The sequence below is a fragment of the Symphalangus syndactylus genome, chromosome 3 (genome assembly GCF_028878055.3).
Source record: "Symphalangus syndactylus isolate Jambi chromosome 3, NHGRI_mSymSyn1-v2.1_pri, whole genome shotgun sequence".
NCBI lineage: Eukaryota > Metazoa > Chordata > Mammalia > Primates > Hylobatidae > Symphalangus > Symphalangus syndactylus.
Genome location: NC_072425.2, coordinates 97,294,156 through 97,321,065, shown reverse-complemented (window position 1 = coordinate 97,321,065; position 26,910 = coordinate 97,294,156). Strand labels below are relative to the sequence as shown.

At 37.4% G+C, this 26,910-nt stretch overlaps 1 protein-coding gene across 1 annotated transcript; it reads left to right on the top strand.

Annotated features, from left to right (window-relative positions):
- The first annotated feature begins 3,340 nt into the window (after positions 1-3,340).
- On the top strand, positions 3,341-24,482 carry C3H7orf78 (chromosome 3 C7orf78 homolog). Its single transcript, XM_063637059.1, has 5 exons — positions 3,341-3,397; positions 9,815-10,270; positions 12,950-13,034; positions 14,216-14,358; positions 24,115-24,482. The coding sequence occupies exons 1-5, from the start codon at positions 3,395-3,397 to the stop codon at positions 24,148-24,150; spliced, it is 723 nt and encodes a 240-aa protein (XP_063493129.1). The 5' UTR covers positions 3,341-3,394; the 3' UTR covers positions 24,151-24,482.
- Positions 24,483-26,910: the final 2,428 nt, after the last annotated feature.

The following is a 26,910-nucleotide window of genomic DNA, read 5'->3' as shown; positions in this document are numbered from 1 at the left end:
TCAGGCTTGCTCTGTGGTAAAGGAGAATGTCAAGAGGAGGAATTTCTTACCACCCAAAATGTTCACCCACCATGTGTCCAACAGAGTGTCCTGGGCCTGGTCATTTATCCGGGGGATATTAAAAGGATTAGACCACACAAACACACTCATTTTTTTCCTCATCTTACATTGTAAATTTGTTACTCATGAAAGTCTATTCCCTATCCCATACTGTGTGACATGTCAGATGGTGACCACAAAGTGGCCGCTTTGCACAACTCTTTCAAGGATTAAACTCAGGCATGTCTAATCTCCAATGTCCAGTCTTAAAGCACCTCACCTTCCCAACAGGTTTCCAAAGGGTGCCAGCTCATTTCCCACTGCCAGTCCTCTTATTGTGCTGATATGTAATTAATATGGCTTTATGAACCTGAATTTATGTAAATACATTATTTTATTATCCTCTCACCTTTCTTAAGCTTCAATTCTTACCTAGTTGTGTTGGTTATTTCCAGTTTGGAAATCCTCTTTGAAAGAGAAAGAGACAAGATAGGAGTTAGACTGTTTAGCTACATTATAGCATTAGTTGATATTATTTATTCTTTCCAAGTAAAGAAAGTCTCTTGTTTTTATTTTCTTTTTCGGAACATTATTTAAAGCTATTTTACTTCTTTTTTAACTTATAGAATATTTCAAGTTGCAATTATCTGTCATACGAAAAAATTATTACCATAGTAAATTTTAAGTTATTCCATTTATACAAATATATGTAATTTAAATAACTTACTTAAAAGAGTTCATGTTCCTTAATGCCTAGAAATACAGAAATCAGAGTGTTGAGGTTTTCATTTGCCACAACTTGTTGCGTTACCAAATTTGTGGAACTGAGAAACTCAAAAAAAAATTTTTTTTTTTTTTGATATGGAGTCTTGCTCTTTCTCCCAGACCGGACTGCTGTGGCGCGATCTCGGCTCACTGCAAGCTCCGCCATTCTCCTGCCTCAGCCTCCAGAGTAGGTGCAACTACAGGCGCCCGCCACCACACCCGGCTAATTTTTTGTATTTTTAGTAGAGACGGGGTCTCACCGTGTTAGCCAGGATGGTCTCGATCTCCTGACCTCGTGATCCGCCAGCCTCGGCCTCCCAAAGTGCTGGGATTACAGGCGTGAGCCACCGCGCCTGGCCGAGAAACTCAAAATTTCTAACTCTAAATTTCTAATTTGGAAATTCAGAAATATACATTCAGAATTACCTACGTGACAGGAGAGTTTTGGATGGTTCTCCATATAGTTGAAGTCAGTTGGCTACAAAATAATGTTTACATATCAGAAAATTCCAAGAATGCATTCATGAGAGCATTAAAGAAAATTCCAGAATGTTGCTTCTGCTGTTCTTCCATCCAAATTCCTTTCCCTTCTTCTCCCCTTTTATTAAGTACTCTACTGTCATCAAGGGTTAGCAATGATCTCAGATGCTCTAAGAAATCTTTGGAGACATTCTCAAGCTTCAGAGACCTTCCTCTCACTAATTTCTCATGAGAGTAATGGTCAGGACAAATCACTTGGCATTTAGCACCTTATCTCGTGATGTATTCTTATAGGTTTGTATCTTTTCTAGACAATTACTTATAATTTACTTGAAATCTGGAGTTATAATCTATTTTTGTACCCCAAACAACTAATAATAGTGAACTAAACATAAGTAGGTATTTGTATATATGCTTTTGATAAAGAACCATATGTGTCTCTATGCAAAAAACAATGAGGCATAAATCAGATAGCATAAAGATAGGTTAATTCTGTTTCCAAAACTATAAGAGATTTAGTCAATCCAACTTTACTGCTGTTTTCATTAGAAAAAAAACACCTTAAAATTGAACATCAGGGAAAATAATACAGAAAAAATTTTGGCTTCTTATAAACTAGGACAAAATTATAAGTAATTTACTGCCACCTGGTGGCAAATTTTCACTTTAAATAAAATGAACAGTTAAAGACTCCAGCCATTATGGATCTTTGTCTAGGAAATTTTATATTCTCTTAGAAAAATATTAGAAGAGAAGTTAATGCCCAAGTCATAGGAGATTTTGGACCAAAGAAGAGTAAATAACTAGCCAAAATCAAATAAACTGTAAAGAAAAAAAACAAAATTATTTATGGGATTTATGAGATAATTGGAAACTTGAATTGTGGATATTCAATAATACCAATGAATTGATGTTCATTTTCTTTAGATGTCACAATGGTGCTTATGTTTTAAAAATAAAACTGTTCTTATCTTTTGGGGGTAACATTCTGATATAATTACTGATAAAATATTATGATGCTTCAAAACAATATGAGAAGGGGAAAAAGTTGGAGATATATTGAGGCAAGTGTGTGAAATAAGATTAGCCATAAAAGGTAATTTTTTAAACTGGACGATGGTTAGATGGGGGATTCATTACACAATGTCTACTTTTGTATATATTTGAAGTTTTCTTTCTTTTTTTTTAAATTATACTTGAAGTCTTAGGGTACATGAGTACAGCGTGCTGGTTTGTTACATATGTATACATGTGCCATGTTGGTGTGCTGCACCCATTATATTTGAAGTTTTCTATTTTCAAAAGTTTTTTTTAACTTACCAAGAAATATGTATCTATTGAGTGTAGGATTTGATTAATAAAAAGGAGGAATTTTCCACATAAATTATGTAGCAGAGGCTGAGTGTGGTAGCTCACACCTGTAATCTCATCAATTTGGGAGGCCGAGGTAGGAGGATTGCTTGAAGCTAGGTGTTTGAGACCAGCCTAGGTGACAGAGCATGACTGTGTTTCTGAAAAAAAGAAAAAGGAAACAAAAAGAAAATTAAAATCTGTAGGTTGAGCCATAGATTAGAAAGAACTTGTAATCTTTATTTGTTTTAAAAAATGTCCTTTGAAGAAATTAAGTCAACCTTCTTAAGCCCACGGTGAAAACTGCCTCTCAGAATCATGTAATATATCACATGTCAAACTCTTATCACTTTATAAAGCAGATTATTAAACAATTACAAAAGGGGAGTTCTCAAAACAGTAAAACTGAATTAGAGTTCAATTATTCATATGCTCTCTTTCTGTGTATTTACTGAGTACTGAGCTTGTTGTTGTGCTGATTTTCAACCTTTGGAAATAAAAGCATGAGATCTATTGCTTTGTTGCTAGGTTTTAGGCAACAACCAGAGGCCCTAGTTTTACTTTTCTTTTTCTACTCTGACTTGAGTCTGGTAGAAAATTAATTCGGTTTCTTAGCAACCCAGATGAGCAAAACTTAAATATACTTTGGCTTCTTTTGTAAAGCAAAGGATAATGTTAAACTGTTAGTCTCTCTTGGCTTTACAGAAAAGATTTGCTGAGATATATTACTCTAAAACTTTTATGAAAAGCCATCTTTCAAATGGTAAGTGAAGTAACTGGTTTTCTAATGAATGCTCCTGCCTTTTGTTTTTATTTTGAATTCTTCTTGTTTGTCAAACTGACTAGCTCTTTGGAGCCTATATGTTTTATACGTTAAGGTATATAAGATGAATTCACTTATGAGAAAAGCAATTCATTTATCCATGATATAATAAATAAATAAGAAATTATGAAAAGTATATTAAGAAAGAGAAAGCCCTGCTGAAAGACAGTGTTGAATTTCCCTTTATACAAGTTTACAAATGTGCATGAATATGTGGTCTAAAAAGTTTACTGTGATCACAATAGCAGATTATATTACATTTTTTTATGTTGACACCTTATTAAGGTATCAAGTGTATCTGTATTTTTTTAGCTACCTCCCAAATTTAATGTCATAAAATTAAACTCATATATCTAAGCAAAGGAACTTTAAATTTGCATATATTTACTAACTAAAGAAATGTATTTCTTTTTTTATTAGCAAATTTAAAAGCAGATAACAAAAATATTTAGTGACTTTCCTGGAGAAAATATTTGAGGAAGAAATTCAAAAGAATGTTTTTTGTATTGTCACTATTATGGTGAAGTTTTTCATTATTTAGAAAAAAATATGATTAGATGTTTGGGTTTTACATACAGTTTTCAAAAGGTGAATATAATTTTCACACTTTGGCAAACATAGTTATTATGATTGAAATATATAAAATTTGCATTTTTGTAAGGTTGAAAATGGTTGAATAACAATTTCACACAGCTCAATCTAAAACATGGAGAACTATGCATAGAGTTTGTAGAGACAGAAATCCTTGTCTTAATTATTTTATAATCTAATTAGAAGATGACATAAATAAATTATCCAGGTACAAGTTAAAATGAAGACTTGAATTCCATTGTTGTATTCAGAAAAAGAAAACATAAATCCTGATACAGAGATTTGAAAATGCTTTGATTGGAGGCAGCATTTAAACTGATCCTTGAGGTATAAATATACTATCTTAGGTGGAGAATAACTCTGCTTATTGAATGCAGATAAAGCCATTCTTTTATTTTCCGTGAAACATCTTGACAACCTATAGCTTTTATAAAAGCAACATTTACTATTAAATCTTTAAATGAGAATATTACTAATTTATTTTTTCCTTAATTTCTCAGTCATACATTTCATAGCTTTGTATTTCTCTAATCTTTAGTTTTTTCCATGTAAAAGGAAAACTATGGTGCACTATTCCATTATAGTCTTCAATTATTCAACTAGTCCTCCAGTTGATTACTTCTGCCTGGGAACTACAAAGACATATGTGATTCTGTGATTTATATACAATAGAAGCTTAATTTTACATACATATTATTCAAAAGGATATATGTAATAATAAATTCATAATACAAGGACAAAATAAGGTATCATAGAGAAGTGAAACAAATTTATTCTCTTTTAAAACGTGGCATAGTACATTGAGGCCTTGAGTGTACTTGCTTCACTTCAGAATACAATGCAACAAGCTCGGAAACAGAGATGACTATCAAAACCACAATGAGATACCATCTCACACCAGTTAGAATGGCCATCATTAAAAAGTCAGGAAACAACAGATGCTGGAGAGGTTGTGGAAAAATAGGAACGCTTTTACACTGTTGGTGGGAGTGTAAATTAGTTCAACCATTGTGGAAGACAGTTTGGCGATTCCTCAAGGATCTAGAACTAGAAACACCATTTGACCCAGTGATCCCATTACTGGGTGTATACCCAAAGGGTTATAAATCATGCTACTGTAGAGACACATGCACACATACGTTTATTAGGGCACTATTCACAATAGCAAAGACTTGGAACCGACCCAAATGTCCATCAATGATAGACTGGATTAAGAAAATGTGGCACATATACACCATGAAATACTATGCAGCCATAAAAAATGATGAGTTCATGTCCTTTGCAGGGACATGGATGAAGCTGGAAACCATCATTCTCAGCAAACTATCACAAGGACAGAAAACAAATCACTGCATGTTCTCACTCATAGGTGGGAGTTCAACAATGAGAACACATGGACACAGGGTGGGGAACATCACACAGTGGGGCCTGTCATGGGGTGGGAGGCTGAGGGAGGGATAGCATTAGGAGAAATACCTAATGTAAATGTCAAGTTGATAGGTACAGCAAACCAACATGGCACATGTATACCTATGTAACAAACCTGCACATTGTGCACATGTACTCTAGAACTTAAAGTATAAAATAAAAAGGAACAGAGATGACTACTGCACTGAAAAAATACAGCAATTCCAAGTTTGTCAGGTTATCATAGAAAAGTCTACCATGTTGTATAACAAGTGTAAGAACACGTTTTTGGTTGGTGAAGGAGATTCCACAGTCACATAAATTGCTGAATAAATCTCTTCCTAAACAAAGACAACATGAGGAAGCAAATAAAACCAAAGATTAAGGGAAGAAAGGGCCAAACAAAAAGCTAGAAAAGGGCCAGGCGCGGTGTCTCACGCCTGTAATCCCAGCACTTTGGGAGGCCGAGACGGGCAGATCAGGAGGTCAAGAAATTGAGATCATTCTGGCCAACATGGTGAAACCCTGTCTCTACTAAAAATACAAAAAAAATTAGCTGGGCGTGGTGGCGGACACCTGTAGTCCCAGCTACTTGGGAGTCTGAGGCAGGAGAAATCACTTGAACCCAGGAGGCGGAGGTTGCAGTGAGCCAAGATTGTGCCACTGCGCTCTAGCCTGGTGACAGAATGAGATTCCACCAAAAAAAAAAAAGGCTAGAAAAGGAATGGATACAAGGACTCTAAGTGGAGGATCTGATGCTCAAGACAGTAATTAACCACAACACAATGGAGAGAGCAATGAAGAAAACAGACAACCATGAGGCCAGCACTAAGAAAAAGCCATTCAGTGATGAGAGAGAGAGACGGAAATATCTCTGATGGATTCTACATTAGATAGCAAGGTTGACATACCTGGAATGTAGAGAGCACTTGAGAAGTTTGTAAAGTTTTCATTTGACACATTTAGACTGCTGAAAGTTTTAAAATTTTTATAAGCATAGGTTTTGATGTTGAAAACTTGTTTTTAGGGAGAAAATCCCTATATCTTTGTTTAAAGGTAATTAAACAGTATCACTAACTGTTCCTGTGCAGTAATAACAGCCACATTATATAGTAAATGTGGGGCAAAATCCATTTGGAAAATGTTAAGCTGCATTTCCAGACAAGGTTGTAGTGTATTTTTAATTAGTGCATGTATGTTAATGTGTAGTTGCTAGTAGAAGAAAGTTATATTTTTAAAACTGTTACTTATAGAAAACTTTCCAGTTTTCCCAAATACCATGGGTTTTGTGCATAGTTTATACAAATCTTTAATTTACCAGACTGTCTTTTCAGTTTGTGGGTTTTGTGGAAGTTAAGCATTTTTATGTTAGACAAAATGTTACAAAAAGTACTCACTCTCTTCTTTTATCAAAAGTTAATTTTAATCTCAGTCAATATCGTGCTACGTTCTCTGGTTTCTTTGAAATAATGTGTGGTCTGTATGCCTTTTTGTATGACAACTATTAAAAGATAACCAACTGACATGAACTGACTGAGAATTCTAAGTATAAAACTCATGTTAATTTTTGAGGGTCATTTAGTTTTGTGACAGGGCATTCGGTAAAGTCTTGTGACTTCCCTGCAGACAACAGGCTGAGTATATATAGGAATGAATCTGGCTTTAGGGCTCAGTCATTTGAGATCTTTTATAGGCAGCCACAAGTAACTAAAACTGAAAACTAAATATGCTTACTTTTGAGAAATGGCCCAAGTTTCTAAGATTTTTTTAAAAAGTTGTACTCATTAAGGAAGTCACTAGATAGCATTTCATTGGAAAAAAAATCAGTCCATGATGCTTATGTGGTAAATATAAGAAAATGCTATGTAAGGAAACTAACCTATTTGAAAACACGGTTATATTAGAAGAAAAATTTTATTTTCATTTCTATATCATACACATGGAAGAATTGCAAAAATACAAACACGAGTTGCTCCAATGTACTGTGATAGTTTATATATTGGCATGTATGGACTAAATCAGGGTGAAACCAATGTTAACACAAAATTTGAGGGTATGTTAACTAAAGCAGGGGCCTCCAACCCAAACCAGGCCACACAACAGGAGGTGAACGGAGGGCCGGAGAGCAAAGATTCATCTGTATTTACAGCCACTCCCCACTGTTTACATTACCATCTGAGCTCTGCCTCCTGTCAGATCGGTGTTGGCATTAGAGTCTTATAGGAGCGTGAACCCTATTGTGAACTGCACATGTGCTCCTTATGAGAATCAAATGCCTGATGATCTGTCACTGTCTCCCATCACCCCCAGATGGGACAGTCTGGTTGAAGGAAAACAAGTTCAAAGCTCCCACTGATTCTACATTATGGTGACTTGTATAATTATTTCATTATACATTGCAATGTAATAATAATAGAAATAACGTGCACAGTAAGTATAATGCACTTGAATCATTCTGAAACCATCTCCCCATCCTTCCTCAGTCTGTGGAAAAGTTGTCTCCCACGAGATCACTCCCTGGTTCCAAAAAGATTGGGGACTGCTTAACTAAAGGATGGTGTTTCTAAGATATTTTGAATATTAGGTCATTTAATACTTTTCAATATGTAGGATATTTACCATGTTTTGAAACTATATGAATGTGGGAAAATGACTTAAGACTAATGTTTAGGTGTGACATTGTATGGCTTGACCCTCTAGGATAATTGTTTTTCTCTACAGATTAGAATTTTTGAATTATTTCAGTAATTAGGTTTTTGCTTTGGAAAGATCTTACGATAGAACTAGGAATTACTGCTTTGAGAGAACCTGTGTATGTACTGGTCATTATCTATTTGGTCCTTAATACAATTTTAACTTGTACAGATTTATTCTAATTAACCCATAAAGGTCAACGTGTAAACTTGTTTTGATTAAATATACTAAATATTGTTGCTAAGTATAGTCAACCTAATCTGCTATGAAACATTAGAATTTATTTCTTCCATCCTACTGTATGTTTTTACCCATTAACCAACTTATTCTCATAACCCCCTCTTACCCACCCACTCTTCCCAGTCTCTGATACTCATCATTCTATTCTCTATGTCCATGTGATCAAGTTTTTTAACTCCCACATATGAGTGAGAACATGCAGTGTTTGTCTTTCTGTGCCCGGCTTATTTTGCTTAACGTAATGACTTCTATCTCCATGCATGTTACTGCAAAAGACCAGGATTTCAGCCAGGTGCAGTGGCTCATGCCTGTAATCCCAGTACTTTGGGAGGCTGAGGCGGGTGGATCACCTGAGGTCAGGACAAAAATTAGCCGGGCATGGTGGCAGGTGCTTGTAATCCCAGCTACTTCGGAGGCTGAGGCATGAGAATCACTTGAACCTGGGAGACAGAGGTTGCAGTGAGCTGAGACCACGCCATTGCACTCCAGCCTGGGCAACAAGGCCAAAACTCCATCTCAAGAAAAAAAAAAAAAAAAGACAGGATATCATTCTTTATTTTATGGTTGACTGGTATTCTATTATGTGTATACACACTTTTTTTTTTTTATCCAGTGTTCAACTGGTGGATACAGCTTGATTTTATATCTTTGCTAATTTTGGGGGGGGTTTTCTTGAGACAGGATCCTACTCTGTCACCCAGGCTGGATCATGATCCAGCAGTGGCAGGATCATGGCTCACTGCAGCCCCAAACTCCCCAGACTCAGGAGATCTTCCTACCTCAGCCTCCTGAGTAGCTGGAATGACAGGCACATGCCACCATGCCTGGCTAATTTCTGTACTTTTTGAAGAGACAGGGTCTCACCATGTTGCCCAGGATTGTCTCAAACTTCTTTTGCTTTGGAAAAATATTCCACAGTGGGATTTCTGGATATTATGGTAGTTCTGTTTTTACTTTTTTGAGAAATCTCCATACTGTAGTGATTGTACTGATTTACATCCTCACCAACAGTGTATACATGGTTTCCTTTTTTCTACACCCTTGCCAGCATAGTTACTTTTTGTCCTGGATAATAGCCTTTCTAACTGTGGTGGTTTTGATTTGCATTTCTATGTGATTAGTGATTTACAGCAATTTTTCATATATCTGTTGGTTTTTGTATGCCTTCTTTTGAGAACTGTTTATTCTTGTGCTTTGTTCACTTTTTAATAGGATTGTTTGGGGATTTTGCTGCTGAGTTGTTTAAGGTCCTTGTATATGTTGGATATTAGTTCTCTGTTGGATGATTAGTTTGCACATTCCCTGTCATTTCTGAGCTTTTTCCTGCTTCATAAATTTTTCAAAGATTAATTTGGCCTGGAGAGAAAATGTTGAATACACCATTGCTATAGTGACAAGCTTCACCTGTTTCCATGTGTGTTGCAGATTCCTCCATGTGAAAATGCCCTCCACATAATGTACCATGAGTCTCACAGAGGCACAAGAGATAGGGATATTGCAAAGAGGCTGCAATATCCTTCACGACAGGATCTCAACTCCAAATGGAAAAAAAGTGTTCTGCAACCTCTACAATGTAAAATGAAAGTTAATGTATGGGAAATAAAGCCTCCTGATTTTAGCTACAAACTGTATACATCTTTGAGAATTCCAGAAAGATCATCAAAACCAATTAAGGAAGAAAAAAGGAGGAAAAAAATCAGTTTTCCAGAAACAATGCTTCACTTGCCCAGAATAAGGAATCATCCTAAGGAGGTCACAGCTCCTAAATTTATAACTACATTTCCACGTCTGGATTTACAAAAAGCAAAGTTAATGTTTGTGAAGAGTGGACAATATCCAAGGGGTGTATATATCAATCCCAAACCACATGACTTTCGACAGGTACAAAAGAGCATTTGAATAAAAACAATTTAAGATAGATAAGGGGAACTATGTATTTTTTTTTTTTTTTTTTTTTTTGAGACGGAGTCTCGCTCTTTCACCCAGGCTGGAGTGCAGTGGCGCGATCTCGGCTCACTGCAGGCTCCGCCCCCCGGGGTTCCGCCATTCTCCTGCCTCAGCCTCCCGCGTAGCTGGGACTACAGGCGCCTGCCACCTCGCCCGGCTAATTTTTTGTATTTTTAGTAGAGACGGGGTTTCACCGTGTTAGCCAGGATGGTCTCGATCTCCTGACCTCGTGATCCGCCCGCCTCGGCCTCCCAAAGTGCTGGGATTACAGGCGTGAGCCACCGCGCCCGGCTATGTATTATTTTTTACTCATTTCTTAACGAGAAAAACTATTACATATAGGAAAAAGGTATGTGTATGTAATGTGTATAATGCTGCCTTTTTTTCTCACGGAACAATACAATTCATATTTAGCAATAAATGATAGAACAGATAGGTAAGAACCTGATTGATTCTGATGAGGTTTTATCTGCCAGGTCGAGTGGCCAACTCTGAGATGGGCTTTCTTAGGTTTCAAGAGAACAGGTTGGGTTTAGATATGATTGGAGAACAGACATCAGTTGCCAGGAGTTTATAACCTACTACTAATAAAATAAATTTGTGGAATAAGTTGGTGAATGAATGAAAATAGTTAAAAAGGGATATTCTATTACTTTAATGAATCTTTTGGATGATTAATAACTTAAATAATATATGGGCAATAATTAGATTTATAATTTAAAAGGGTGATGAAGAATATGGAGATGCAAATAAGGTCAAATATTTATGCAAAATATAATTCCACTAAAATGTGAATATATTCTATTCTTAGATCTATAATTTAGCACATAATCGTGACTTGCTAGGCAAAGAGTTAAACAGTAGAACTGATAGAAAAGGATCTAGAAATAGTGAGATAAAAGAATAAGTGTATTCCAGTGGGAAAATGTAGAATAGTTAAGAGCATGGCTTCTAAGATCAGAATATCCCTGTTCTTTTATTTTCTAATAACTTTAGACAAGATACTAAGCCTTTTTCATTATTTATAATGTGGGTTAATAATGCTACATACTTTTTATGGTTATTCTAAGTAATGAACAAAACAATATATGCAAAGCACAACAGAATCTGAAATGCTGAGGTATTCGATGAATGTTAACTCTATGAGCTATTAGGATAAAATGTGGAAAATGCAGGGAGCCACAGCCAATAACTCTCTTTACTTATTCAGGGCGTCTAAATATTTTCATTCATAGTAAATAATATATGTTACCTTTTAGAGATGAGGGAGGTCATGTAAATATTTCCATTCATAGTAAATAACATATGTTACCTTTTGGAGATGAAGGAGGTTATTTAAATATTAAATGTTACTGGTTTATTTAAATACCTTACCAGGCCAGGAGCAGTGGCTCATACCTGTAATCCCAGCAGTTTGGGAGGCCACAGTGGGAGGATCATGAGGTCAGGAGTTCGAGACTAGCCTAACCAACATGGTGAAATCCCGTCTCTACTAAAAATACAAAAATTAGCCAAGTGTGGTAACACGTGCCTGTAATTCCAGCTACTCAGGAGGCTGAGGCAAGAGAATCGCTTGAACTCAGGAGGTGAAAGTTGCAGTGAGCCGAGATCTCACCACTGCACTCCAGCCTGGGCGACAGAGCGAGACTCCATCTCAAAAATAATAATAATAAAATAAATAAATAAATATTTTACTAATAACAGACTTAAAAACTTGAGTAAATAAAATTCACAGAATAAGGAATATTTTTATTGTAGCTGAAAGTACTTGCTTGTGTAAATGACTGGAGACAGAGTGTTATAAGTTGTCTAACCACCAGATGTCAGTATTGTTACAAATTAAACCTTAATGAAGGCTTTTTGAAACTAACTTGGTCTCATGTTGTATTCAATTAAAGAGCGAAAAATCTTGTATTAGAGAATCTCCTTCTTTGGAACTTTTAATATTGTTCTATATGCTTGTGACAGGTCACTCATTAAGAATATAACCCTGTTTAACTTCTGCTTTGTACCCTCACTGTTTTGTGCCACGTTTACTTAGCTTTTGAGTAGAGACCTTTGTGATGTTTTGTTTGATCAGTTCTTGGAGCGTACAAATTCTATTTCAGTTCAAATTGGTTCACTTAAACCACTAAAAAATCTACTTTATTAGTAGCTTAGAAAAAAAATAGTAACTCTATTCCAGGCTTGATAAATTATTTAGCTTTGTTCAATGTTTTTGCTATGTTTCTGAAATAAGTTCAGCTCCAGAAAAATAATATGTAATTCTACGTGTCACAAATTACAATCAAGTTTAAGATTAGGTTGCCAAATTTTGAATAGACTCCCTTAATTCCATACTGTTTAAGATACTAATTCTGATCACTTCACAAAAGGGTAATTGAAGTACTCCTCTCCACCACAAAAATGAATTGTTTATACACTATTTAAACGTTAGATTATTTTTTCAAATTTTCGTAAACAAGTTTTAAATGCTACATTTGAATGCCACAACAAAATCATCAAAATTACATTTTGCCAAAGAAATATTTAATATTAGGAAAAACCAAACTCCAACTACAATAAGAAACAATATGTATTAGTAATATTGCAATCTTTCCTTTACATATCTAGTACCAACCTGGTTTACCAAACTTTGAGACAACTTATGAAAAGGACTCCTTTGGATTAAAATTTAAATCACAACCCTTAAGTACAGGTAAGCTGTTAAGATGTTATGAATATTGGAAAAAAACTCTGCATTATATATTAGTAGTAGTAAATGTATAGGCTTAAAACTAAATAGGCGGATTTTATTATCACCTTTAATAATATGGTAAATTTTTAATGTCTTTTTAATTATTTGCAACAATACATTTACTTTTCTACCACAACTATTAATATATTATTAAAGATTATATTTGTAAATCAATGTGTCATGTATAGAGAATAAATAGAGTGTAATGCTTAAGAGAATAAACTCTGGAGCCCAGCTGTACAACTTTGAATCTTGGCTTCACTGCCCTAAATCACCTAAACTGTCTATCTATTGGTTTCCTCATCTGGAAGTGCAGATAATAACAAGTGAATCTACATCACAGAATTACTGTGAGCATTAAATCTGCTAAAAGCACTTAATAATGTATTAAAAAGCACATGGAAATAACATACACACATGCATGCTATAATTACTGTTATGGTGCCATTTGTTAAGTGTTAATTCAGAGTTAATTTGTATTATTTAGCATTTCTTATTTGGATTAGGATGGACAATATCTGAATGCTATATTTACATATTAGAATTATATATAAATTAAACAATAAGATGTTAACAGTGTTTGTCTCTGGATAGTGAGATCACAGTTATATTTTATTTCCTCTTTTTCAAAATAAGGAGCAAATAATTTTATACCTGTAAAACTAAGATAATTTATTTACAAATATTGTACACATTTTAGCATGTGTTATACTTATAAAAGTGTCATCTAGCTGTGTAATTAAAATGGAACATGTCAACTTTCCTAGTATATGCTGTGTGTAACTCACTTTGGTAGAAAATGCCGAAGATACTTTATAAGACCCAGCCCCGACCTCAAAAATATTTTAAGTAAAACGTAAGGTAGAGTGCAAAATATACCATCCAATAGGAGGCACTTTAGAAAGACGGGTCCAGAGAAATAAAAGGTGGGATTGGAATTGGAGTTTGAAGAAAGACAAAATTAACTCCAGCAGGACTGGCAGAAAGAATAAGAAAAGTTTTGCTTAGATTTACATCTATAAATTATTCAGCGACTTACCACTCCTGGGTCCTGATCTCCCAAAATGATACCATATCTGAGAGACATCATGAACAAAGACACGTGCCATTGCTAAGCCTCTCATTTGTCTTCGTCTCTCTAGTACATGGGTACCAGTTTCCGAAAGATGATAAACAGAAGAATACTACAGAAAGATTTATCACCCACAAGCATCGTGAATGCACCTGGGATTCAAAACTAATTTTGACGAAAGCCCCATGGCCTGTTAGATCTGCTTCATATACAGTGAGTTTGACTTTCTCTATAGCTGTTGGAAAATGTCTCCAGCACTGTTGTCGACAATTGCTTCAGTCCAGGAGTTTTTTATTTGTTGTAGTGTAAAATATATTTCTGTCTTTAAAAATAAAGCATATAGCCGCTGCTTTTTTTTGGAAATACAAATAGTGGACTATCTAGAATTTTTGGTTTTCTTTTCTTTTATTTCCAGATCTTGATGAAAGAATAAGTGTATTCCAGTGGGAAAATATAGAATAGTAGTTAAGAGCATGGCTTCTGAGATCAGAGTATCCCTGTTCTTTTACTTTCTAATAACTTTAGACAAGATACTAAGCCTTTTTCATTATTTATAATGTGGGTTAATAATGCTACATACTTTCTATGATTATTTTAAGTAATAGCTATAGTGGAATACAGTGTTGATGAAAGAAGCCAAATTCTGTAAAATATTTGAAGAGGTTTATTCTGAGCCAAATTGGTGACCATGACCTGTAACACAGTCTCAGGAGGTTCTGAGAACATGTGGCCCAAGGTGGTTAGTTTACAGCTTGGTTTTATACATTTTAGGGAGACAGAAGTTACAGGCAAAGACATAAATCAATACATGTAAGGTATACATTGGTTTGGCCTGGAAATGCACGACATCTCGAAGCTTGGAGGCTTCCAGGTCATAAGTCGATTTGATGCATGGCAGGCAAGCCCCAAAACTGGGGCATAGCCGGGAACGTTCTTGGCTTCACCCAAGAAAGAATTCAAGGGTGGGCCTGTGGTGTTAGATGGCATCTTTTATTGAATACAGCAGCAGAGGTACTGATCCTCGCGAAGCAGGACTACCCATAGGCAGTGTGCTCCACGTACAGCTCAGGGGCAGTTTTGCAGTCATATTGACACCCACTTTTAATTACATGCAAATTAAGGGGTAGGTTATCCAGAAATTCCTAGAAAAGAAGTGGTACCTTCCGGATGTTGCCACAGCAATGGTATACTGTCATGACACTGGTGGCGCTGTCTCATGGAGAGATGCTTTCAATGCCTCTTCCCTATTTCAGCCAGTCTTCCATCTGGTCTGGAGTTGAGTCCCGTCTCCTACCTCAGATTCAAAGATTCCCCAATTGGCAGCTGGTTGAGAGTTAAGCTTTGTCTGTTAAGTCAGCTTGAGTTAAGGTAAAGAGTGGGGGTTGTGGAAGCCAAGGTTCTTGTCATGTAGTCGAAGACTCCAGGTAGCAGGCTTCAGAGACAATAGATGTGGAGGTCTCTTCTCAGACCTTAAAAGATACAAGGCTGTCTGCAAAAGAGAGACAACTTTGCAGGGCCATTTTGAAAGATGCCAAAAAAGTATATTTGGGGGTAAAATACTTTTATTTCCTCCAGGGCCTGCTATCTGTCATGTGATGCTACACTAGAGTCAGGTTGAAATCAGTATTTTATTGCTGCAAAGAGCTGTTTGTTTTGTCAGTCTTTAGATCTCTGTTTTAATGTTAATGCTGGTGAGTTGCACCTGAATTCCAAAGGGAGGAGGGTAGAATGAGCCATGCCCCACCTTCTCACCTTCTCTTCCCATCAGGGCCTGAACTTTTTTTTCAGGTTTCTTTGTGTCCCCTCACTCATGAAGGGGGTCCATTCATTTGATTGAGGGCCTTAGCATTTTATTTTTGTTTTACAAAGGCTTAAATATTGTAAGAAATTTTTCCCAAATTTCCTCTTATCTCATTGGAAATCACGAGAAGTTTAGTGAATGACACTCACGTGAGAAGGCCTGAAAAGACTCATAGAAAAAAATGTTGAGAGCACATACTTTTACCCTGGCTGAAATTCTGCCCTCGTCACATAAGGATGCTTCGTGAGCCCTTTATGTCTAAGCAGAACCAGATGTGAATCTGGAATACAGATACACTTTTAAAGCAAAGATTATTAAATAGCAAATTTTAACAAGTAAGCAATTAAAGTTAATACATGTCTGCTTTTACTAACTTCCTTTTTTTTTTTTTTTTTTTTTTTGAGACGGAGTCTCGCTCTGTCGCCCAGGCTGGAGTGCAGTGGCGCAATCTCGGCTCACTGCAAGCTCCGCCTCCCAGGTTCACGCCATTCTCCTGCCTCAGTCTCCCAAGTAGCTGGGACTACAGGTGCCCACCACCATGCCCAGCTAATTTTTTGTGTTTTTAGTAGAGACGAGATTTCACCGTGTTAGCTAGGATGGTCTCGATCTCCTGACCTCGTGATCCACCTATCTTGGCCTTCCAAAGTGCTGGGATTACTGGTGTGAGCCACCGCACCTAGCCCCCAGCCACCAAAAGTTTCTTATAGTGGTTACAGAAAATCATAGATCATTACTGCTGCCTGTAACACTATGAATTCATGGCCTCTAGCCTCAGTCAGAACTTCAACTTTCATAGGTGTCACTGGGAAGCATACTTCAAAAGCAAATCTACCTCAGTATTTCACAGGCTTCTCAAAATAGAAATGTTTTCATCTGAAGTTGTAGTTCCTCTTATTTTTTCATTTTTAAAAAATATTTGATATATTTAGCAAACAGATCCCTGTGAAGGTTCAAATAAAATGGCTTTATTTTTCTCAAATCATGAATTTTAAATATGCTGTGTTGGATCTCCCTCCCCTCAGCTTGAGAACAACTTTGGCAGAGCCTATAGATTTTCAGCACTTCAGTTGTACTAGCCCTGTCATTTCTGTAATTTAAACTCACATTCAGTCATGAAAAAGCTATGTAAGTAAATTTTAAAATTTTCTGTAATTTAAGATTATGTTCAGCCATGAAAAATTCAGGATAAGAAATATATATGACTTCTATTTCACATCGTTCATAAAGAAATAAATTCATGTGGATTACAGACCTAAATGTGAAAGGAAAACAATAACATTTCTGCAATACATTTGGAGAATTAAATGATATCTTTAAAAGAACCACAAAAGCACTATGTATAAAGAAAAAATTATTGAATGCTCTACTTGAAACATTAAAACTACAAACTTCTGTTAAAATACATCATTAGGAGAATGAAAAGGCAGACAGAGAGCTTAGAGAAAATATTTGCTACTCATATAAGCAAGAAAATGGTTTATATTAATAATATATAAAGAACTCATGCAAATAAATGAGAAATAGGCATGTAATCCAATGGAAAATAACAGGAGGCTGGGCATGGTGGTTCACTCCTGTAATTCCAACACTGATAAGCCAAAGTGGGAGGAACTCTTGAGCCCAGGAGTCTGAGACCACCATGGACAACATTAGGAAATCCTGTCTCTACAAAACATTTAAATAATTAGCCAGATGTGGTGGTACACACCTGTGGTCTCAGCTACACAAGAGGCTGAGGTAGGAGATTTACTTGAGCCCAGAAGGTTGAGGCTGCAGTGTTCTCTCCACTGCATTCCAACCTGGGTGACAGAGCAAGACCCTGTCTCAAAGAAAGGGAGGGAGGGAGGGAGGGAGGAAAGAAGGAAGGAAGGAAGAAGGAAGGAGGGAAGGAAGGAAGGAAGGAAGGAAACAGATTTCATACAAGAAGATCTCTAAATGACAAAACATGAAAATGTGTTCATCTTCATAAGTAATCAGGGAAATATGCAGTAAGATGCATAATGGACTACTATTGCACACCCAACAAAATAGCCAAAATAAAAAGATAAACAACAGGAAGCATAGGTATATTCATCCATTTTCATGCTGCTGATTAAGACATACCCAAACTGGGCAATTTACAAAAGAAAGAGGTTTGTTGGACTTACAGTTCCACGTGATTGGGGAGACCTCACAATTATGGTGGAAGGCAAGGAGGAGCAAGTCACATCATATGTGGATGGCAGCAGGCAAAAAGAGAGCTTGTGGAGGGAAACTCTTGTTTTTAAAAGCCATCAGATCTCATGAGACCCATTCACTATCACAAGAACAGCATGGGAAAGAACTGTCCCCATGATTCAATTAGCTCCCACTGGGTCCTTCCCACAACATGTGGGAATTCAGGATGAGATTTGGGTGGGGACATAGCCAAACCATATCATTCCACCTCTGGCCCCTCCCAAATCTCATGTCCTCACATTTCAAAACCAATCATGCCTTCCCAACAGTCCCCCAAAGTTTTAACTCATTTCAGCATTAACTCAAAAGTCCATGGCCCAACATCTCATCTGAAACAAAGCAAGTCCCTGCTACCTATAAGGCTATAAAATCAAAAGCAAGTTAGTTACTTCCTAGATACAATGGGGGTACAGGCATTGGGTAAATACAGCAATTCCAAATGGGAGAAATTGGCCAAAACAAAGGGGCTACAGACCCCATGCAAGTCTGAAATCCAGCACAGCAGTCAAACCTTAAAGCTTCAAAATGATCTGCTTTGACTCCATGTCTCACGTCCAGGTCATGCTGACACAAGAGGTGAGTTCCCATGGACTTGGGCAGCTCCACCCCTGTGGCTTTGCAGGTTACAGCCTCCCTCCCAGCTGCCTTCATGGGCTGGTGTTAAGTGTCTGTGGCTTTTCCAGGCACACAGTGCAAGCTGTCAGTGGATCTACCATTCTGGGGTCTGTAGGACAGTGGCCCTCTTTTCACAGCTCCAATAGTTGGTGCCCCAGTGAGGACTCTGTGGGGGGGCTCCCACAGCACATTACCTTTCTGCACTGCCCTAGCAGAGGTTCTCCATGAGGACCCCATCCCTACAGCAAACTTCTGCTTGGGCATCCAGATGTTTCCCTACATCTTCTGAAATCTAGACGGAGGTTCCCAAACCTCAATTCTTGACTTCTGTGCACTCACAGCTCAGCACCACGTGGAAGCTGCCAAGGCTTGAGACTTGCACCCTCTGAAGCCATGACCTGAGCTCTATGTTGGCCCCTTCCAGCCATGGCTGGAGCAGCTGGGACATAAGGCACCAAGTCCCTAGGCTGCACACAGCATGGGGAACCTGGTCCTGGCCCATGAAACCATTTTTTCTTCCTAGGCCTCTGGGCCTGTGATGGGAGGGGCTGCCACAAAGTTCTCAGACATGCCCTAGAGACATTTCCCTCATTGTCTTGTGGCTTAACATTCAGCTCATCATTACTTATGCAAATTTCTGCAACCAGGTTGAATTTCTCCTCAGAAAATGGTTTTTTTTCTTTTCTATCACATTGTCAGGTTGCAAATTTTCTGAACTTTTATGCTCTGGTTCCCTTATAAAACTGAATGCCCTTAACAGCACCCAAATCACATCTTAAATGCTTGGCTGCTTAGAAATTTCTTCTGGCAGATACCCTAAATTATCTCTCTCAAGTTCAAAGTTCCACAAATCTCTAGGCCAGTGGCAAAATGCTGCCAGTCTCTTGGCTAAAACATGACAAGAGTCACCTTTACTCCAGTTTTCAACAAGTTCCTCATCCCTCATCTCCATCTGAGACCACCTCAGCCTGGACTTTATTGTTCATATCACCATCAGCATTTTGGTCAAAGCCATTCAACAAGTCTCTAGGAATTTCCAAACTTTTGTACATTTTCCTGTCTTCTTCTGAGCCCTCCAAACTGTTCCAACCCCTGTCTGTTACCCAGTTCCAAAGTCACTTTCACATTTTTGGGTATCTGTTCAGCAGCACCCCAGTCTACCAGTACCAGTTTACTGTATTAGTTCGTTTTCACACTGCTGATAACGACATACCCAAGACTGAGCAATTTACAAAAGAAACAGGTTTATTGGACTTATAGTTCCACAAGGCTGGAGATGCCTCACAATCATGGTGGAAGGTGAAAGGCACATCTCACATGGCAGCAGACAAGAGAAGAGAGCTTGTGCAGGCAAGCCATGAGATCTCGTGAGACTCATTCGCTACTACAAGAACAGTGCAGGAAAAACCTTCCCCCATAATTCAATCACCTCCCACTGGCTTTCTCCCATGGCACATGGGAATTGTGGGAGTTACAATTCAAGATGAGATTTGGGTGGGGATACAGCCAAACCACATCAATAGGCAAGGGTATAGAGCAATTAGAACTCCTATACATTGCTTGAGGGGGAAGAATTGGGACAAGTACTTTGGAAAAATATTTTGCAATATATTCTAAAATTGAATGTATACATACATATAACCTGTGACACAAAATTCCATTCTAAATGCTGTATAATTAGCTGATATATATGATATATTTGTATGCACTAAAAGATATATATAGGAATGCTTATAGCAGAATTACTTGTGATAACCTTTACATTAGAGAAAAGCCCAATGCCAATAAATAATAGAATGGATACATAAAGTATCCATTTATGGTATATTTATACAATAGATTATACAGCAAAGGAAATGAACAAAATGTTGCTATATGCGAGCAATAGGGAGGTGTCTCACAAACATACCTAGGAGTTTTTTAAAAGCCAGATGCTCTATATATGTACAATGTATATATATATATACACATATCTGTATATACTGCATTATTATTCCATTTATATAAAGGAAAACTCTTGTCCATGTGTAAGAAATCAGGAAGTTGGCTTCCTTTGGTTTGAAGGGAAGGAGTACAATAACCTTCTGGGTCCTGGAAATGTAGTATTTTCTGACCTTGATGTTAGTTACATAGATGCATTCACTTTGTGATACTCCATAGAAATATTTATTTAATATCTATGCACTATTATATGTACATGTAAAACTTTAATAATTTTTTTAATTGGGAGATTCTTTGTAATTGTTTTAAATTTCAAAAAGAAAGAAAGAAAGCCTCATTCATTCTAAATTAACATTCTAATCTCACATCCAATTCAAAATTTGTTTGCTGTTTTCAACAAAAGCCTACCCTGTAGCTCCAGGATCTGGGGAAGAGAACGTTGTCTGTTGTTTCTCTCTTTCTACACCTGTCTCAATCATACTCCATTGCTTCTTGGTCTGCCTTTTATCTCCAAGGTGTTGGTGTCCAGAGGAGAAATGGAAGAAAGAGGGGCAAAAAGCTCAAGTAACAGAGACTACTGTAATCAGCCATGACATCCTCTGTGTGGCTGATGTCCAAATAGTGACTGCTTGTGGAGGACGTTTTTGCACATTATTCTCTGTCCTAGACAGAGGCCTCATTTGGCACAGTCCTCTGAGAACCAATGTCCAGCAACTTGCCCTAAGTCCCTGCCTCAGCCCACTACTTCTTACAGGTCTGATAAAAGCCATCTTATCATTGGTGGGATTACTCACAAGTTGGCTGGAGCTCATCAATTTCATTAATTCACTGTGTTTGCAGAACCCTCCATACAGCTCACCAAATGGCATTGAGTACAGAAGACCCCCGTTTTCCTTTCCCCTTTCCCTCACATTGTGAGCCACCCATTTCTACATTTCTACATAAGAAGTAGGCAGGATGCTCTATGATCAAATGCACATCCTTAAAACCTCTTGGGGACATATATGAAACCACTCCTCTACCAGGAGCTCCCCAAACACCTTGTACTAAAAGTCTCCACAGGTGGTCCCTGTAGTTCTGTAGCTCAGCAAGCATTCATCCAGAGCAAGCCTGCTGGTTTCCTTCACTCATATGCACCCTTAATCTTTATAAATGATAATCCTGAGCATTCATTAATTGGCTTTGCAGGGATTACGTTATTTTTTCCTTTCTCACAGAAATCAGAAATGGGTATTCCTCAGGGCTTTCCCCCAAGGGTAATGATGCCTCCTTTAAAAGAGAAAGCCTTTAGGGCCAGGCGTGGTGGCTCACACCTGTAATCCCATCACTCTGGGAGGCCAAGGCAGGCGGATCATGAGGTCAGGAGGTCAAGACCATCCTGGCTAACACAGTGAAACCCCATCTCTACTAAAAATACAAAAAATTAGCCGGGCATGGTGGCACGCACCTGTAGTCCCAGCTACTTGGGAGGCTGAGGCAGGAGAATGGCGTGAACCTGGGAGGCAGAGCTTGCAGTGAGCCAAGATTGCGCACTGCACTCCAGCCTGGGTGACAGAGTGAGACTCTGTCTCAAAAAAAATAAAAAAATAAAACAACAAGGCCGGGCGCGGTGGCTCACGCTTGTAATCCCAGCACTTTGGGAGGCTGAGGTGGGCAGATCACGAGGTCAGGAGATCGAGACCACGGTGAAACCCCGTCTCTACTAAAAATACAAAAAATTAGCCGGGCGTGGTGGCGGGCGCCTGTAGTCCCAGCTACTCGGAGAGGCTGAGGCAGGAGAATGGCGTGAACCCGGGAGGCGGAGCTTGCGTGAGCCGAGATCGCGCCACTGCACTCCAGCCTGGGCGACAGAGTGAGACTCTGTCTCAAAAAAAAATAAAAAATAAAAAATAAAATAAAAATAAAACAACAACAACAACAAAAAACAAAGCCTTCAGATGTTTTTGATTGTTTAATTTCTTAATTCCTTAATTTGGACAGAAGAGAGGGTGAGAGTAGGTGGCCTGGCCTGTTTACCTTTTAAAAAGCCCCACAAGGATAGAACTTCTAGCAGTTTCTTGATGGTGTTACCAAAACACCAGGGGTTTAGTCTAGGTCCTGCTGCTCACCACACAGAAAGCCAATCACTGAGACAGTGAGTATTGCCAAGGAAGAAGTCTTTAATCAGGTGCTGCAGTCAAGGAGATGGGAGCTCAGGCTCAAATCCATCTCTGACTGACTAAACCTATGGGTTTATATAACATTCTTCTGTAGAAAGAAATGTAACAGTGTGTAAGAAACAGGAACTAGGGAGGGGCAAGGATGCAATCATGATGAATGAGGGCTCCAGGCTTCTCATTGTTAGGATGTCATGATCTGGTGAGTTTCAGTTCTTGGATACCTTTTTAAGAGGCCTGAAGGTCCTTTCCTGAGGAAGGAACTCAGATAAAACAAATGTAAGCTTCAAGCTTTAAGACCAGAAAAGTCCATTTCTATGTGTATCAAAAAGAACAGTCTATGGGATTATTGGGTTGGTTTCAATGGAACATAGGAGTTTATATAAAGGAAAACTCTTGTCTATGTGTAAGAAATCAGGAAGTTGGCTTCCTTTGGTTTGAAGGAACCAACCTGTCTCCTAGTGTTAGCTTTGAGGCTTTTCCCCCATTTCAAGGCAACAGGAAACACATCCCATTTCCACGAAACACATCCCATTTCCACATCCTTTAAAAACTTATAGTCCTTCTCTAAAGGAGCTCCTATCTCCCCTCACCTAAGTGGGAAGCCTCATTGTAACGCTTCCCTGTGCTATTCTACCCTACTGGTGCTAATACAGAAGGAAAAGTTGAATTGTGTAAGACAGGATGTATTTAGAAGTCCTTAATTTTTGCAGCTTTTAATTGGCATTTATACATCAAACTCCGTAATGTGCAATCATTTTCATAGGCATAACCTCACTCAATTGTCTTCAGACCATGCAATGTTTAGTCAGGTATTATAATTATTATTATTGTTGTTATAATTTTATAAGCTGGGAAACTGAAGTCTTCACTGGGAATTGAATGTTAATATCACTTATTCAAGATGGCACTCCAAAGTACCTTGTACTGTTGCCCTCAGTTCCATGTGCATGCTTTCTGATAAGTACAAAAAATAAATTTGACCATTTGGCCAACAGAGTATAGTTCTACTTCCACATCATAGTTGTAGTCATGTTCAACCATTCTTTTTTGTTACCATGCCTTTATAAGCTTGGTTTTAGTTACTTCTATAGTGAATAAGAGGATTAAGCAAATAACATCTAGCATTTGCAGCCAAGTTTCTGGTCCCAGGAGTGACCGACCTTTCAGGTAAGTCTCACCCTTTATAGAAGCTGATTCAGTGAATTCTGCTCACACATTTCTCTTTTGTTCATTTAGATAGCTGATGGACCAAAACAGCATAGGGCTTCCTGAACTCTGGCCTGAATGTTCATCTCCCATGCATTTCCCAGTGAGAACATTGATGAATTCTGGCACCTTCCTGGATTCTACAGAAATCTGCACTCTCCCAGAGGCATGAGAAAGTGCTAAAACAACAAACGAAAGTTGCATAATTTGAAATTCCCTTGTTACCACATGGATCAGAATCCAATCACCAGGCTTTTGATTTAGTCTGTGAAAGTTAGATCTTGCAACTATGAGTGGAAATGCTGATAATGTGCTTTCTGTTAATGTCCAAAGTTAAAGAGATGCTCTAGTCTCAGGTAAAGCTAATGTGAGACAAATAAACAACAATAATGCTTACTAATTTTGACCACCATGTTTCTCTAAGGCCAAAGATTGCAAATTTTATCTGTTTGCATCCTTCATAGAAATAAGAATTCTCTGGATATAGCATATATTCTACTAAAGGATGACTGTTATGCTGTGTGGCAAAGTAATAGTTAAAAATCAAATAGTTTTACTTTAAAAAATAGAGAATAAGGTAACAACCAGAGTTGAAGTCATTCAAATATAAATGGGGCTTTCCCAGAAGATGTCATCCAAAGACAAAAAGATAGGAAAGTTTAATTCTTGACACAGTGAAGTTCTTCTACGGTTTAAATTGTTCCTAGAAATAGATTTTATTTCGGGAATCATAGGATGCCAGATGGTTAGTGATAGTGTTTATTTCTGAAAAAAAAATATATATATATATGTATGAGCTTTGTGTTCACATATACAAGGTGGCATAGGTTGAAACAATCAACATTACTTAGTATGTTTATGGCATATTGAAATCAATATTTGAATCTTCATTTTTCAGTTTTTTCTAATACACTTTAAGAAGTTTCTCTGAGACACTCAAGTATATCAAAAGAGAGAAGATCTCCAAGTAACAGAAATACTAAATGTCCTTCTTAAAGAACATCAGGTTTGGAGGATTTATAGTTCCAACTAGAAGGAAAGGTCTCTCTTTTAACATGTTAAAATAATTTTCTAAATTTTTGTTTAAATATTTTGAGGGAAAGAAAACAAATGACTTGAAACTTCTTTGTTTCTGATCAAGATTTGATTATTATAATTTAAAATTAATAAAAGGGGAGGGTAGGATTTAATGCTATCGCCAGTTTTATTGAATGGATTATTCTATCACCTTTCCAATTTCACTATGAAAACTATTGAAACAAAGGCAAGTTCGTATTTAATAGCTCTGTTTACACAAGCAACATTAAGTGGAAAGATGAGGCAATGAAATTAAATCATTTCCCAAAGGATATTTTGCATAATTTAAGTTCCCTGGAATTTTGATGTGTAATTCATGAAAAGAAATGTGCTGTTTAGAAAAATAAATGCAGTAAATACTGGATTAAATAAATCAGATACCTGAATTTACTCAGGTTATTCGAGTAGAAAGGCTGAAATGCCCCAGGACTTAGTCCTAGGCCTGATCTCTTTCCTATCTATATACACTTTCTTGGTAATCTCATCCTTTTTTTTTTTTTTTTTTTCTTTCAGAGACAGGGTCTTTCTTTCGTGCCCAGGCTGGACTGCAGTGACACAGTCGTGGCCCACTGTAAACTCCTGGCTTTGATTCTCCCACCTCAGCCTCCTAATGTCATTCATTCTTATTGGTTTAAATGTCATCAATAAGATGTTCACACCCAAGACTTCCTAATATATACACCCAGCACTGAAATATCTTCCGAACTCCAGACTCTTAGATGCTCACCTAGGACAACTTACTTGACATCTCCCCATGATCTCTTATTAGACATTCTCTCAAACTCACCAGATCCAAAATTTAACTCTAGTATTATTTGCCAATTCCTGCACCGTCTTGTTTATCTCAGTTAATAGCAATTCCATTCTTATACTTGCTAAGGCAAAAAATAAAAATAAAATGGAGACATCCTTTTCTTCATTTTTTATCTTACAGCCTATAAGCTGTTATATCATGAGTGCCACAAGTTTCTGCTGCCTCCAGTAAATACATCGGTCCAAACCCTGTCATCTCTTGCTTTAATTATTACAATAGTCTCCAATCTACATGTCCACTGGAGGTAACACCCACCTCAGTCTATCCTCAACACAACAGCAGAGTTGTCTGTCTGACTTTTTTAATGCAATTTTTATCATATTATTATTCTGCTTAGAACCCTCTAATATCTTTACATCTTAAGCCAAAGTACTTCTAATGCCCTTCATTATGTAGTCCTGGTTATTTCTCTGTGTTCATCTCCAACTACCCTTTTCCAGTTACTGAGCCTCTCCAAATAATAGAGAAACCTCATGAAGGAAGGGATTTTGTCGTGTGTTTGCTGTTGTGTCCCAGTGCCAAGGAGAGTAGCTGATGTACAGTAGATGCTCATAAATAGTTTTCAATGAATGACTTCACTCAAATAGTCTGAGAGCTGTATAAAGTATAGATAACTTAGTTATTGATTCCCACTCTGGGGAGCCCACAAAAATCAAAGTCATCCACTAGCAGTTGAAGAGAACTAAGTTTGATTTCTAGGTAAGAACTAACTTTTATTTATAAATTAACACCTCTGTGGAGTCATATGCACTTCCACTGTTTTGCATCTGTCAGGAATGTTAAAATTTTAAGATTCTTGTTCATTGCACTTAAAGTAGAAATACCACTGCATGAGATAAAAAATGAAACTTTTAAGGAAATGCTTGCACTTAAATTATTGGTAAGTCTATGTCTTTTCATCAGAGCCAGACATATACCAGCTTAACTTTAAGGCT